General features: G+C 42.7%; 1 protein-coding gene across 1 annotated transcript; it reads right to left on the bottom strand.

The window, feature by feature from the left end:
- Positions 1–6,476: 6,476 nt before the first annotated feature.
- On the bottom strand, positions 6,477–12,524 carry ELMOD2 (ELMO domain containing 2; the record flags this gene model as incomplete). The annotated part of the gene is made up of 8 exons (XM_079535148.1): positions 6,477–6,634; positions 7,047–7,180; positions 7,807–7,875; positions 8,409–8,542; positions 9,412–9,541; positions 10,325–10,419; positions 11,923–11,951; positions 12,380–12,524. 8 exons carry the CDS (start codon positions 12,522–12,524, stop codon positions 6,477–6,479), a joined length of 894 nt encoding a protein of 297 aa, XP_079391274.1.
- Between the last annotated feature and the right edge of the window lie 2,844 nt (positions 12,525–15,368).

The following is a 15,368-nucleotide window of genomic DNA, read 5'->3' as shown; positions in this document are numbered from 1 at the left end:
GCTTTGTGCCAGGAAGCAGCCAGGTGAGCTGAGTTCTCCAGGATTTTAGTAAGGCTGCTCACCTGATGAAGCCACTTCCCATGGCCTCCTGATAGGTGCTTGTTTGATGGCAAGAGCTGCTGTGACCTGGGTGTAAGTTGGAAGTTGGTGGAAGTCACTGAAGTTCAGCTGACCGGCACGCAGTCATGTGAAGACCTTCAAGAAAATGTGAGTGTGTATTTGAAGTCTCTGTATACCTAGACATGTTGTGTAAGCAAGTCTCTTGACGTGCATTTTGAGATAGAGACCCTCCTGAGTCTGTGAGCAGTGGAGTTGAGTTAGGTCTGTTGGTCTCACAGCCGGCACAAAAAGGAAGACCACCTTTCTCTTGAGAACTAAAACTTACTTCTGGATGTTGTTGAGCTGCCTGTCTGGTTTGGTAGGAGCCTGATTGGGGGGATGCTGCCAGCCAAGTGACAGACAGTGGAGCCATGAGGGAGTGGGACTCCATTCCATGTAGCTCTATTTAAAGGAGGAGGGGAAGCTGCAAAGAAATGCTTTTCCATCGAGTTTTCTTCCAGTCTGTCCTTCAACTTACTCAGATACTCATAGTGTATGCAAGTTAAAGGTACGTATTGATAGCAACTTCTTACGTACACCTTGTGAGTTCTGGGTGTTGGAGGTAAGGGCAGTGTTTGTTGGGGCTCATGAAGGTTCACTTGCCCTGTGCTTTTGGCAAGCAGAAGCAGATGGACACCTCATGTATTAAACCTACTGGAAACTAGACATTAAAATGGTTCTAAAGAGAAAAGCACCTTCAGGGGTTGGATATAACCATGACGGCACTTCTGTTACAGTGGATGTTAGCTGCCAGGTGCTGTGTCACAGATGAAGATAGCAGAGGCCAGCATGCTGCGTGTGGCGTGTTGTGTAAAGGGCTGTGGGAGAGAAAGGAAATAGCCTTGGTGCAGCTGGTCAAGCAGAGAGACGATATTTGTGTTGGGTAAGCTGTGTGCTATACTGAGTACTCACTAAGCTGCTGTGTCCCTCCTATCACAGCTTCTCCGTTATTAGTGACTGCAGCAATATTTTGAGCCTGGGGTAATTGGGTCTCTTGACAGTAGGTGTGCTACAGAAACAAATAGGAAGGGTTTAAATTCCTTTGGGATACTTAAAGCAGCTAATTTAAGGTAGTGCATAAGCACAGTAAGCCTACAATATGCCTAAATGAAGAAGTGGTAGATCAAAAAAGGCACCTGAGCTGTATTGGTGTAATACAGGCTCAGCAGATTTCTTCCCATCAAGCTTGTGTCAGTGTTGTTGAGCTTCAGTGCTGTTTCTGTTAGTATCCTTCTCTGTGAATCTCTAAATTGGAATATATCTAATAAGAAAAGAAAGCAGTACATGCTTCTACCAGTAATGTCATTGCAGGAGTGTGTTTTGGTGCTGAGTATACAAGGCATGAAATGTGGGAAGTGATTTTTAATCACAGTGCAAGATGCAATCAGTAATTGGTGACAGGTAACCTCCCAAAGCATGTCCTGTGAGACGATGATTTACCACTGCTTCTCTTCTCTGGAGTGCTCACTATCTGTCTGGATTTCCTGAGTATCTGCTTCCTCATCCCATTTTCTGCAATAACTGGTATTTGCATGATTGACCAGTTGACAGTTGGGGTTTTGTTCATCTTGAGACTGAGAGAGTGCCGAGCCTGTTCTATGCTTCTGAATACAAAGGGGAAAAAAGAGTGAGAGGTGAAGTGGGTAAAATTCTTATATAGTAGTACTTTTGTACGTTGAAAGAAGCCTTTGGTCTCCGAAATTTATAAGTAAAAGCAAAGGCCAAGTGGAAAATTAGGAAAAAAAAGCAAAAGCCTATCTGAAGTTGACTGCATGGTGAAAGATAGAGGTTTGGGGAGCAAAGAAACCAACCAAGATAAATTAGGGTTTCTCTAGAAGTTTGCCAGAGTTCTTCCAGCTGTCAGTTTGCTCCTGGCGCTTTGCTCTTTATTAGCAATGAGAAGGCTCTTCCTAGCCATTAAAACAACGTCCCTGGTATATTTTATTGATATATACATGTATGCGTTCTTGGTTACTTTTAGTAAACAAAGATCAAACAATACTAGAGATATAGTACAGTGACGGTCAGGGAGCAGTATTAACCGCCTTCCCCTGCAGCAGCAGACAGTGGTGCACAGCAGCCTACCTGTGCAACTTTGATTGTACAGCCAAATTTTTGGACTGCTGCTGTAGTTGTGTGTTTAGTTAAGAAAAAATGTTTCTTCGTGGAGAGAGGAAGCGTTAAATGTCACAAAACACAAAAATTATCAGATGTGTCAAACTGACTTTCCCATATTAAAATTTCCTGTTAGAACAGATGTAAGATTTCAAGCACACCTGCATGTAAGCATTGCTTTACATCACGAGACGAATCTCGAGAGTTAAAAATAAACACCTTTTTGTGTAGATCTCACAGTCGGATTTCAATCTAATTCCTTTCTTTCTCTCGTATTTGATTTTTAGATCTGTATCTTGGATGCTGATTTTAAAACTAGGAAATGTAGGTGAGGCAGCTGTTCTAGCTGTTGGGGCTTTTTCCATTTCAGCTTTCATACATATCCACGTTCTGCAGCCTCTAGTGCTTCTCTCAGCTGTGCTGTACAGCTACTAGGAAAAAGACATCAATGCATGGCTCACTGCAAACTGTTGGTTTTCTAACAATGACAGCAGGCCGGAACACACCGATACTGACAGTATTTTTAATAACTTGTTCTTTATTTCTACCATTGTAAACTTAAGTTTCCATTACAGACGTCACAGTTTACATTATTGCTTTTATACTGTGGTAAACGTAAATTTCTATTAGTATGCAGTTACCTAAGCACAGTGTGACCAGGAGAAACTGCCCCCTGGCAGCACTCTCAGGTGTCTTTTTCCCCCCCTCCACCACCCTCTTCCCAAGTGAAAAACGATATACAGACTGGCACAGGAAACATCAGTCCCAAGATAGGTCACCACAGCAACACAAAACAAACAGGTATGACCAAAAAAATTCACTAGTCCTATTGTCAATAACCGTGACTACTGAATTCCCACAAACTTCTTCCATCACAGTAATTCCTAAGACAAGGCTAACTAACGTTCTTGTTTTTAAACGTTTAAACTAGGATGGAAAAACCTAGGGAATGAATGCTTGGGGTTTGTTTTTCATTTGTTTTACACCAACGAGTGAAAATCCAAAATGACTCAAGGTGCTTAAATTGGCCCCTTCTCCCATTGCCCTTTTAGGACAGGGCATCCTATTGTCTGCACCGTCAGACGGCAGAAGCAGCAGTTTGAAAACACTTTTTGTTCCTTAGGTAGCACTGTCTTCAAATCATGCTTTCTAATTATGTTGGTTATGTATGAAGCAGTGCGTTCAGTGAATGAAAGACTAGCTGCTGCCTTGATTTATAGTAATCTTTCCATATCTCCAGATTACTCTGTTCATGGTGCGGTACCACGTTTAAGCATGTGCTTGAACAAGGGGAAGGGAGGCAGTTTGCTAAACAGATGCTACAAGAACAAAAAGAAAATAGGGAACCGCTCTGTGTTCACTCTCTTTTTTTTTTTCCTAAAGTGACTGTTACGTATCAGCCACGGTGTAGTGAATGCTTGCAAGATGCAGCGTGTTAGCAAACTAGCAATACTTACAAGTTCCAGTAGGATAATACATGACAGTTAATAAATAACAGCAAGAGAATTTACCAAGTTTTAACTTGAAAGACTCTTAGGATAAACTCTGAGCAACAAGTTCTGACGTTAAACAAATTGATTTTATCAACTTGCAGAAAGGCAATTTTGAATTCTCTATAGCTTTAGGATTGTCATTCTGTAACAGAGTTGGTATAAAATGCAGTGACTAGCAAAACACTGTTCTAAACACTCTTCTTCCCTCCCCTAAATGCAGTTAGACCTCCCCCTCCCTATGTACTAGTCGCTACCACAATACACTTAGCCCACCACCAGTGCAAAACAGGGAGAGCTGCTACTATTCTACACACAGGGACTCTCAGAAGCACTGGGGTACTTGATCACACCAAAATACATGCAGGTTCTAACCATTTACTGGGTAACTGCAGTGGAGCCTAGCAAATACTCATCTTAAACAAAAACTACGTACAAACTAATGCGTTCCCATATGTACCACTCACCTGGTGACAGCTGGGTTGACATTTAGTAATTGAAAAAAGCTAATGAAGATGCATTTTACAGAGGGATTTTTGAGACGGTAATAACTCTGTCACTGTCTAGCAAGTGCAAGATGAAATTAAAAAATGGATATCCGTGTCTGGCAGCAGAGCAGGAATCTTGTGGTCACTTGTGAACTGCAAAAGATGTGCCCCATTTACTTGCAAATGAGATCTACAAGCAATAGCAAAAATCATTAAGAATAACATGAAAGAAGGTGGGACTAGAACATAGCAGGCAGCTCACTTCCTAGCTGAAAGTGTGCGCTTTCTGCTCCTTGCCTCTGTCAGACTTTGGGAAAGTCCAATTTGCACAGGGATCAGAGAGAAATGGCACCACAGGATCTCAGCTTTCTCAGTGGTGACAGTTACAAGACTCCAAGTACGTGGGAGCAGCAAAAGAACTGCTGTTGTGCTGACAAGCAGAGGTATAACCATACGTACTTGTAACTACCAACAGTACTTAGTTTTATTTTTTAATAGAATAGTATCAGTCCAACACAGGTGAGTTGAACCTCTTTCCTCCCTGCGCATGGTAAACTCAAGAACTGTTCAACCGTTATCAATAACTGAAGTACCACAAAAAGATGGCAGAACACCTCCTGCATATAGATATGTATTGTATACCATGACCAGGAGCTTTCCCACTAATACAAAGATCAGAAATGTTGAAGGGACCAAGAGCAGCTGCGTGGAGGCAGTGCACAAAGTCCCTGTTTCTACAATAGAGAATCACATCGCTATTGATGTGGGGAGGCAGCTGTGGAGACCCCACGGTCCATCTGCCCCCTGCTTTAAGCAGGGTCACCCTGAGCAGGCTGCTCAGGACCTCGTCCACACGGGTTTTTAATCTCTCCAAGGTCATGTAATATTACAGAATATAATAATAAATGTAGTGTCTCTGTAGTGTAGCATGACTCGTTACATAAAGGGGTTTGTCTCTTTCTTCTCCTGCTCCAAATCTGCGTTCTTCAGGAGCCTCATCATTATGAGTCGTAGTTGTTAATTAATTTACCTGAGATGATTTAAAAATTGAAAAAATAACCAGGAAAGCTTGTGTTAGCATCAAACTTTGGTGCCAGTGTGCTAGTTAGGGATGGACTGACAGGGCTTTTCCCAAATAACTCAAGCTTCTACGGCTACGGTCTGGTTACAGAATAAAAATAAAACACTGAGTGAATAAAGCAGAAGGCACTTGATTAGTAGTAGGTTTTAGGAAAAGAAGTGATGGTTTTACCAAATCCGTTTGAAGCTGCTTTAAGCAACAGTTAGTCAAAATGCACACATGAACTGTTATTGATTAGATTGTCTGGGGATGCCAAGGTTAAGGAATGTGTCACAGCTGCATCCTTACATGGAAAATGCATTTTCATTAGAAGTTGGAGTTAATTTTCATAGGATAGGGAAGATGCAATTGTGGTGGTTGGTTGTTTTTTTATTATTTTACATAAATGAGTGAACTTTCTAACTCCTTTGTATTCCCAATCAGAATTCCCTGTTATCTGCTAAAAAAAAAGGGTTGGCAACAAAGTCAAACATCTTAGATCAGAAAGAATGGAAAAGTTTTAGAGCAGGAATGCTTTCAGAAAGAGGGCCTGACCCTCGCACTGTTGATTTATGATTCTTTTTCTGTTTGTTTGCAAATGAAGCTTTTTGCAAGCACAGAAATCTGCTGGTACAAATCCACAAGCAAAAAAACTTCCTTAGCCAGAAGGAATTTGTAGTACGTACATAGGTATGTTGCTGAATTAAGCCCCTTCTCCGAGACTCTACATGACTTAATGCATTCCTTTCATTGCAGAAACAGAACGCTGACAAGTAGATGATGGACTACACGTACAGAATGAGAACACAAAGAGCCCAAAACCAGAAACTTCACCTAAAAAAAGCTTTAAGGTACAATAATCAGATAAACGTATTAATGAGAAACACCGTGCAGAAAAAATATCTGCTTCAAGTTCTTGCGCCAAGAAGTATAAAAGAAATTGAGAGCAAATGATCCGGAGGACCATCAGACAGCCAGGTTAAAAACAAAACCAAACTGAACAACGAGATAAACACACATACAAAAATGTCCTTTGGAGAATAGCATATAAGAGCTGTAAACAGAGGTTGATTGTCCGAGCTTTGTTAACCTAATTTAGCTTGCTTTTTTTCTTTTGAATGCAAAAGAGTTCTATTGTTACACAGTTCATAGTGAAACCTGCAAAACTTGCAACCAAATGCATAATTCCCTTGTTGATGTAGAACCTGATGTGTTGCAGAGGAGTTATGGTTTCTTTTTGTTCTGCAAGGTTAATATCACATCATAATCCAGTAGAAGACCCTTAATCTTGTCATGGAATTTTTCTCTGTACTGGTTGAAGTGCATAATACTTTCTGGTTCTTCCTCAAACCAAAACTTGTCAAACTCATAAACCAGATAACCTGTGAAGAAAATAAATACAGATCTATGCAAACGAGCTCTGCCATTTTCTGCCTTGAGCTTGTTAGACCAACAGTGATCCTTTAGACTCTTTTCAACCCCCTGAGATAGCTGAGTGCCTCATCCCTTTTAACTGCAACCTCAAGGGCACTGAAATAATGAATAAAAGATAAATAAAAATCTGCAAATACTGAATTTTCAGCCTGCAGATACAGAAAGTCACCTAAATCTATTCCTTAGGCGTGTATTTCTGTAGCATGGTGACTCAGTGTTGGTTGCAGTTCCAATACCTGATCTTGCTGCAGCCAACGAGGAAAAAAGCATAAGCGCCCTTCAAAATAAATCAAACATAAGATTCTCTCTGTTTCAGGTCTACCTCCAGTAACCTGCACTGAAAAAGCCGTGGATACTTACAGTAAAACTGATGGAAGTGTTCCATCTGTGGCAATCCAGGGACCGCGTTGTAGAGATGAGCCTTCAAAGCACCATTCTTCAGTAAGCTGTATGCCATTTCAGTCAGATTAATTCCAACTATTGCATAAGAATATCTGCAACAGCAATCACAGTTCATTGTGGGTTTTTTTTTAACCTTATGTGTTGAAGGACTTAAAAGTTTCCCAGAAGCAGATAACACTGCAAGAACTGTAAGAGTCAATTTTTCCTATACTTGTTGACAAGCCAACTCAGAGCGACAGGCCCTTTTTCACTTCCCTATTTCATCTATCCACATAAATGTGAGCTACTGAAAAACATTTAATTTCCTCTACACTAGTTTTGCAAATGCCTCCATTATTTACTTATTACAGAACAAGTGTCCAGCAAAAAAGATTAGAATCTATACCATCTCTACGTGGGATAAATAAGAAGGTGAATAGTAAGTATTCATATCTACATCTAACCTAAGGCTATTAAAAATACAGCTGATATTCCAAGTGTTAACCACAGCCACTATTTTGCATCATTTTAGTCCTACTGAGTCTGTTATAAAAAAAAAACCTGCAAACAGTTCTGGTTCTGAAAATGATTTGTGTTCAGTTTCTCAAACACTTCTAGTTTGGCTTGTACTTAAATGGAAAGCAACACAAATATTTTCCTCTTCATTTTCAGTACAAGTACCTGACAGTCTTCACATGTTCTTCCACAAAAAATAGCAAGAAAAAGTCTTATGACTTACCCCAGTTTTGGGTGATTTGAATGAGAAAGGATCTGTCGAGCTTCACTGGTGTAATGCTTACTAAAATACCTGCCAGTGTGGAACAAAACCTTCCATTATTTTTAAGTTCATATTTAAAAAGATTGTGTTCAACATCAGCTAAAAACATCACAAAACAAAAACGAAGGAGATGTCACAAAATTAACTTATATTCAGTTCGAGCCAATACAGTTTAAAAAAGCAACACTACAGATGTGAAGTTCAGCTAAGCCCATCTGACTGAGCAAAGGTATTAAATGCGTTTTTCATTGCAGTAATTAATTCAGAAACTTAAAAAGCTTTCAGCAAATTATTTTGAAGGCATAACCAATCAAATGGTGCAAAAAACAAGGTGTCTGCAGCAACTTTGTTTCTCCCCTCCCCTCACCTTCAGCCAACAAGATGTTTGAAGAGGTACAGCTGCTAGAATCACTAATTAATTTTACAATACTGGTTTTGTCTGTATATAAGCACCATTTCTAATTGCTTTCATTCAGTCTTTATTGAAAACAGAATTAACCAGTGCGAACTCAGAGATACTGCAGAATCCTTACAGTAGAACTGCAGCAGTTTGTTTCACTTACACCAGGTTCACTAATCCCAGCAGGCCCATTCCTCTGAAGTCTGTTTTGGGGTCATCGCCTTGGAAGCCAATGTCACACCACTGCTTCGTGATTCTGGCCTTCAGATTTTCATGAGGCATCAGCAAATTCCAGAGCTGCACAAACGTTACCATGTTATGCGCCGCTCCAGAGTATAATAACTCGTAATTCAGAGCACGTTAGAGACCACTGACCATGGCACAGGACACACACAGCCTGCACGCTGTTCTGTTAGTGGCGATCAGGAGTCGTACTGTAACAGTACTGTAACAAGCAGGCATGAAAATGATTACGTTTAACTTTCAAAGTGTTAATTTCCCTTCTCAGACACTACAGAAGCAAAGACTGGTGACATTTCCAAAAATCACACTCTGATAGGACAGCAGCATACTGAAATACGAATTCACCACAAATCACACTGCACGAATTTGGGACTTCCATGACAAGTTGAGTCCTTATGAATGACTCAGAAAATGACGTGCTAAAGTATCTGCACGCTGGAAGTTATTTTAAAAAGCCTTAAACAGAATTATATCATTTGTATGCTATTACTTGTACTGATAATTGAATACTGGAAGACAGAACTGTCCTCTTCAACACTGATGCAGGAATAAGAAATGACCAAGAGGGTTGATTTTCTAGTTATTAGGTAACTGTTAGCTGGGAAATTTATAGAAGCGTGGGTGAAGTTATACATCTTTTCAGTTAAGATTGTTCAATGACCTGTTAGGAAAATTAGTCTGCTGCTGGTGTTCTGTCTGGTTTTACAGCAAATGATCCCAGTGCAGGCAACTTTTGTTTCCTTGCTTGTTTTACTCCAGCATTTTATTTTGATGAGTCTATAACGGCTTAGAAGTTTGCAAGTGGAAAAGAGCTTCCATCAGGACAGCTGCTCATAGTGCTACTTTTAAATCAAGTTCACTACAACTGCTGGACTTGATGGTGGGGGATGAGTACAGCTTTTGGTTTGTTGTTTTTTTTTTACCTCAATTAACTGTTCCTCGTGTTCTTCATTATCTGAATCATATGTGATCTTCCTCAGGTTTTCCACATCCAAGTAAAGTTTTTTATAACCTGTTATTTGCAGTAAGGACATATGCAGATTTGTCTTAAACCTGGAATAACAACAAATAACAGAAGCTACTAAGAGGGATACTCAGCCATAAATTCTTGCTTGAACAACGTTAAGAGAATTCCTAAGCACAACATGAATGTTACAATTTGGAAGGGCTTTACATTTACATTTCATACTTCAGCATCCTGGTATTGCTATTTGGATCCTGTTTCTACTTATAAAACTGCTAACTGTTTTGAGAGCTGCACAGTCAGGACCTTTTCACTGACATGCAGGGAAGTAAGGCCCCTCAGCTAAAATCTCTGGCGACACAAAAACTCCACACATCATCCTGACTACTGTACCTGCACCTACCCCCAAGCTTTTTGTAAGCCTCGATCCAAACTATGATATAAATGTTACAACTTCAAAGACGAGTTTCATTCTGAATAGTCAAACTTCTAGTTCAGGCCTTGCCCTCAATCACTCCTAATTACTTCTGGAGAGGAATGCAAACTATAATCCAGCATCATTATATTCTTTCAAATGTATCTGAACAACTACAAAGTTCATGTCACAACTTCTGTGATAACGCTACTTACCAGCAAGGAGTAGCACAAGTGACCTGTGAGATGCAGAGGTGGTTATCACCAACTCCTGTCAAACTAAACTTCGCAATTTATTTTCGAGAACTTCAACAGGACACAGCTGTACCTTATTTTCTAACCCTACAGAAAGGCAAGTGCTGAACTGTCTACTGATTCTATCAGACTAAGCAACAGCAGGAATGTGACAAGTCAGAACTGTTGGGCTTGAAGACCCCACATCAGACTTCCAAACGTACCTGACATCCTTCTGTTCAATTTTCTTTTCTGTCATTACATCTCTGACACACTTCTCTATTTCAGTTTCATCAGCGTTTAGAGCATTTCTTAGAACCTAAGAAGTTCACAGAGTAGAAGACCCATGAGGAATGCAGAAATTTATGCAGAAAATTATCACCTGTTTTACTCTTGTTACTTCTCAGTCTCTGGATGCCTGTCACATAAGTATTCTTTAAAAACTATGAAAAGCGAACAGTCGATAAATTGAAAATGTATATGATAAATGTGCTCAAATCACATGCAAGATCTTCAATAATTAATTATTAAATTTCATTTCAATAAAAACATGTAATTTGTAGGTGACCCACAAAAAATAAAACACCCAGGTTTAGGTTCTTGTTTCATAGAATGATAGAAAAGAAAGGCCTGGGTTGAAAAGGACCCCTGGGTTGAAAATGATCATCCAGTTTCAACCCCCTGCTGTGTGCAGGGTCACCAACCAGCAGACCAGGCTGCCCAGAGCCACATCCAGCCTGGCCCTGAATGCCTCCAGGGATGGGGCATCCACAACCTCCTTGGGCGACCTGTTCCAGTGCGTCACCACCCTCTGTGTGAAAAACTTCCTCCTAATACCTAACCTAAACGTCTCCTGTCTCAGTTTAAAACCATTCCGCCTTTTTCTATCACTATCCACCCATGTAAACAGCCATTCCCCTTCCTGTTTACATGCTCCCTTCGTATGTTTGCCTTCAAAGGCTGACCTGAAAGATGATCTTCCTAATCTCGATCTAAACAAATGCAGCTGTCAAGGAGCAAAAGTGACAAAACTTCAATAAGGAAACAGTGCTTCAAAATTAGGAGACAATAAACTAATAAAATTGAGGTACAAACCCTGAGCTGAAACAGCAGAACTCAATACAAATTTCTGCCATTCTACAGCCTTCTAGAACAAAGGGCAAACGCTAACAATAACTACACCCTGCCCATCTGAGTCGCTTAGCGACTACTTTATTTCTTCTTCTGAACTTCTCATGGTCGCAGTCCATTCTCAATACCATTAGCACTCACACCAACACCATTCTGTTTCATCAAGGCCAGAGGTAAGTCCTTTAGAACTGAACTGAGAGATGCTCAAAGACCCATCCATCTGAAGAGATACACATTTGAGGGTGTTGAGTGTTAACTACGGTATCTAACTGCTAAGGAACACTCAGCATGAGCCTGTTAGTTAAAAGCCTACCTGCAAACTTGCACTTTTCCCAATGATTAGAGAATGTACAGTACAGGTGGCACAAAACTGCTCTCTCTGTATCACCTGCCCACGTCCCATTGCTGGTTTCTGCAAAACCAGCCTGGCAGACTGCTGTGACAGGGAGAGGCGACTTTCTCCATGACAAATAACTCAGTGCCACGACTTGTCTGACTGCTGCTGAGGAGCGATGGAGGGATGTAGGTGCTGGCATGCAGCACCCACAACAGCGTTCTTCTCCCTCCATCTCTTCTCCTCTACTTTTTTCCTCCCTCAAAAAGCGTTTTCAGGCACCTGCCTCTGTAATAAGGTTGATAATAACAAACAGTTACCTCGCTTTTCCACAATTTTATTATTTTTAATAATTACCTTATTTTTTGATGATCCCAGTGAATGCTCTGCAATGATAACACAAGAAAAGTCACTTATACCGAACTGGTTTGGTTTTATTAGTTCCTAGTAGGCATTCTTGTATTATTCTGAGCAATTTTTGGATGACACGGGTAGGGCGACATTAAAACCAACCGGTACCGAGCAACCGAAAGCCTTCAACCATTCGCTGGTTGTTGCTGATGCTTGTTGTCGCGGTACTGAAATCGGACTCGCATTTGGCGGCATGCGACCCGCCTCCCTCCTCTCAGAAATGAATCAAGTGCATTGTTTTATTGCGTGGCTTTTTTTAACGGCGTCAGGGTACCAACATCAGCGAACGGCGCCGGGTTCCCCTCAGGCACCACTCGTCCATCCCGCAGGACGTACGCGGCGACGTCAGCACGCACACGGCTCCGCACGCGCTCCCGCGGCCGCCCCCCCCACCCCAGTTTACCTATGCCCAGCGTCCTCCGCGCGCCCTCCTTCGCGCCCTCAAAGACGCGCTGCAGCTCGCACTTCCCCGTCAGCAGCCGCCAGAGCCACTTCAGCCAGAACCGGAAGTAGCTGCTGTACAGCAACCCCCACAAGCGCGCCAACATCTCTGCCCGCGGGGAGCTCCCCTCGCCGAGGAGCTGCCGGCGCCCCTCAGCCCCGCGGGCCGGCAGCGCTCGGCGCCCCGCAGCCTCCCGCCGGAAGCCGCCCGGTGCCTTCCTGACCTGGAAGTGATGCCGGGAAGGGGGGGACGGAAGTGCCGGCTGCGGGGCTGCCGGGGAACGGCGGCTAGGAGGGGAGGGCGGCGAGGTTCCCGCCGCTGTAGCGGTGCGGTGCGGTGCGGGCCTTGAGTGGCCGCGCGGCCGCCCGTCAGTCGTAGGCATGGTGGGGATGGGCTGACGATGGACTGGGTGATCCTGGAGGTCTTTTCCAACCTTAATGATACTGTGGAGCTTTCTTTGCCACAGCATCAGCCCATGTGTTTGGTTTAGGACTGGCAGGCGCCTCCGTTGTTTTCCTGTGAATGGTTATTTTAGTAAACATGGGCTGAACCTTGAAGAGTGGCGGAAAGAATTCCTGTTCGTCTAAATTGTATGCAGAACTTTATTGGAGAACAGGATGGGAGCTGACAGACTTGCTTGGCCACATTCTGAGATGTTTATAAATGGGTGGAAATAGAAGCACCTTTTGCACACAATCGGAAGCCACATGGCAGGTCTGGTGGCCTGCATCCCAGAGATGGTTCCAAGGGTGGACCAACACATTTGGCATCTGGCCCTTTGTATTTTTGCAACCGCAGGGATGCAGAGTTTCGTGTGGGGGAATCACTGTCAGTCAGCTTCAGTTGTTTGATTTCAGTTGTTTGGCTTAACATGAACCTGCAGTGTGCCCTTGCAGCTCGGAAAGCAAATGGGATCCTGGGCTCCAAGAAGAGGGGTGGCCAGTAGGGACAGGGAGGTGATTGTCCCCCTCTACTCTGCTCTTATGAGGCCCCATCTAGAGAGTACTGTGTCCAGGTCTGGAGCCCCCGGTACAAGACAGAGAGCTGTTGGAGAGGGTCCAGAGGAGAGCCACAAAGATGATCAGGGCACTGGAGCACCTCCCCTATGAAGACAGGCTGAGGGAGCTGGGCTTGTTCAGCCTGGAGAAAAGAAGGCTGCGGGGTGAACCTCACTGCAGCCTTTTAGTACCTAAAGGGAGCCTACAAACAGGAGGGGAGTCAACTCCTTGAAAGGGTAGATAACAGCAGGACAAGGGGAAATGGTTTTAAGTTGAGGGTGGGAGGGGAAATTTAGGTTGGATGTCAGGGGAAATTCTTTACAGAGAGAGTGGTGAGGTGCTGGAACAGGCTGCCCAGAGAGGCTGTGGATGCCCCGTCCCTGGAGGTGTTCCAGGCCAGGTCGGATGGGGCCCTGGGCAGCCTGGTCTGGTATTAAATGGGGAGGTTGGTGGCCCTGCGTATGGAAGGGGGTTGGAGATTCGTGATCCTTGAGGTCCCTTCCAACCCTGGCCATTCTGTGATTCTGTGACTTCAGGTCTGATTCCCTCTCTGTGGGGAGAGCTCCTTAGGTACAAGGAAAAAGTCTTTTACAGTGAGGGTGGTGAGGCTCTGAAACAGATCACCTAGTGCTGTGGTTGATGCCCTGTCCCTGGAGGCTTTCAAGGCAAGTCTGGATAAGACCCTGGGCAACCTGATCCAGCTGTGGTGTCCCTGTTCATGGCAGGGGAGTTGGACTTGAGGGCCTTCAGAGGTTTCTTCTAACTCTACGGATTTTATGGTTCTATGAGAAGTGATGTGTCTTAAGAGATGGCAGGTGGTCATTCATTTTTTTCCAGTGTTGCTTCTTAAATGAGTCATCTGACTCTTAAAACACTGGAGTGCTACAGGATAAAAATAAACTAGAAAGTATTTCTCTTATTTGGTGGCAGGGGGGTGTGATGGTTGTTGTCAGAACAATCTTTGCTTCAGCAGCAGTGCTGTGTTACTGCTTGGGAAGACGGAGGAGTTGCAACGACGTGAAGAAACACGGGTAAGAAATTGAAGGGTGGTCTGGTCCTTCCTGTCAGTCTCCATGCCCACACATTGATTGCTCTGAGATAGCTGATGAGGAGCAATAGCTGCTGGATTTAGTTTGAAAGTCCAGCAGGTGCATCCTCACAGTGTGGGTCTGTGCAAACGACGTGTAGGGGAATCTCAGCAGATGGCAGTTTTGTTGGTGGGTACCAAAATAAAGCCTTCCTACAATCTGGTTTAGGAGTTCAGCTTTCCGTTGGGTATTTTTAATTACTCGGAAATATCTTCATATCAGTATGACTCCTTTGTTCTTTCTTTTCAATTATGTTATTTATGCTTACATAGAAATCCCTTTTTGTATGGATTATTAGGAACCAAAGGCACATCTTTTTGTGCTTCAGGTTTTGGAAATAGTTTCGTTTTGTCGTGTGGTAATCTTTAACTATAGACATTCAGAGCATGCTACTGTTGTCTTCTCACTCAGTTCTGACTGCAAAGAGTACCTGGTGTTGATGATACATGATTAGACCTGTTGCATTAAGCATAAAAAATGCATACGTCTCATTTTGAAGTGCTTCTGAAATGCCCAAGTGTGCAAGAAACAAGTTTTAATCTAACTTCTTATTTTTTTTACTCATAAAATATATTAAAATCTGCATTTGGAGCACAAGCTGTAACCAATTATTACTTTAAAAATAGAGCATGCATTTCTGATATTTTTTTCCACAGCTTTTTATGAATTATTAAAAAGATGCAGTGCCTAATTGCTGTAAATATGGCGAAAGGTCAAGGTGATGATTTATAAGTCAGGGATTTCATGCACATTAATGTCACTTTCTGTTCCAACCTTTTTCAGTGTCTAACAAGCAAGTGCAAACTGTTAACCCATAGCTTCATTTGGTTCTTTTTTGCAACTGAGTGGTCCAGCAGAGGATGT

This window comes from Tetrao urogallus (assembly GCF_951394365.1).
Source record: "Tetrao urogallus genome assembly, chromosome: 4".
Taxonomy (NCBI): Eukaryota; Metazoa; Chordata; class Aves; order Galliformes; family Phasianidae; genus Tetrao; species Tetrao urogallus.
This window is presented reverse-complemented; position numbering and strand designations above follow the sequence as displayed.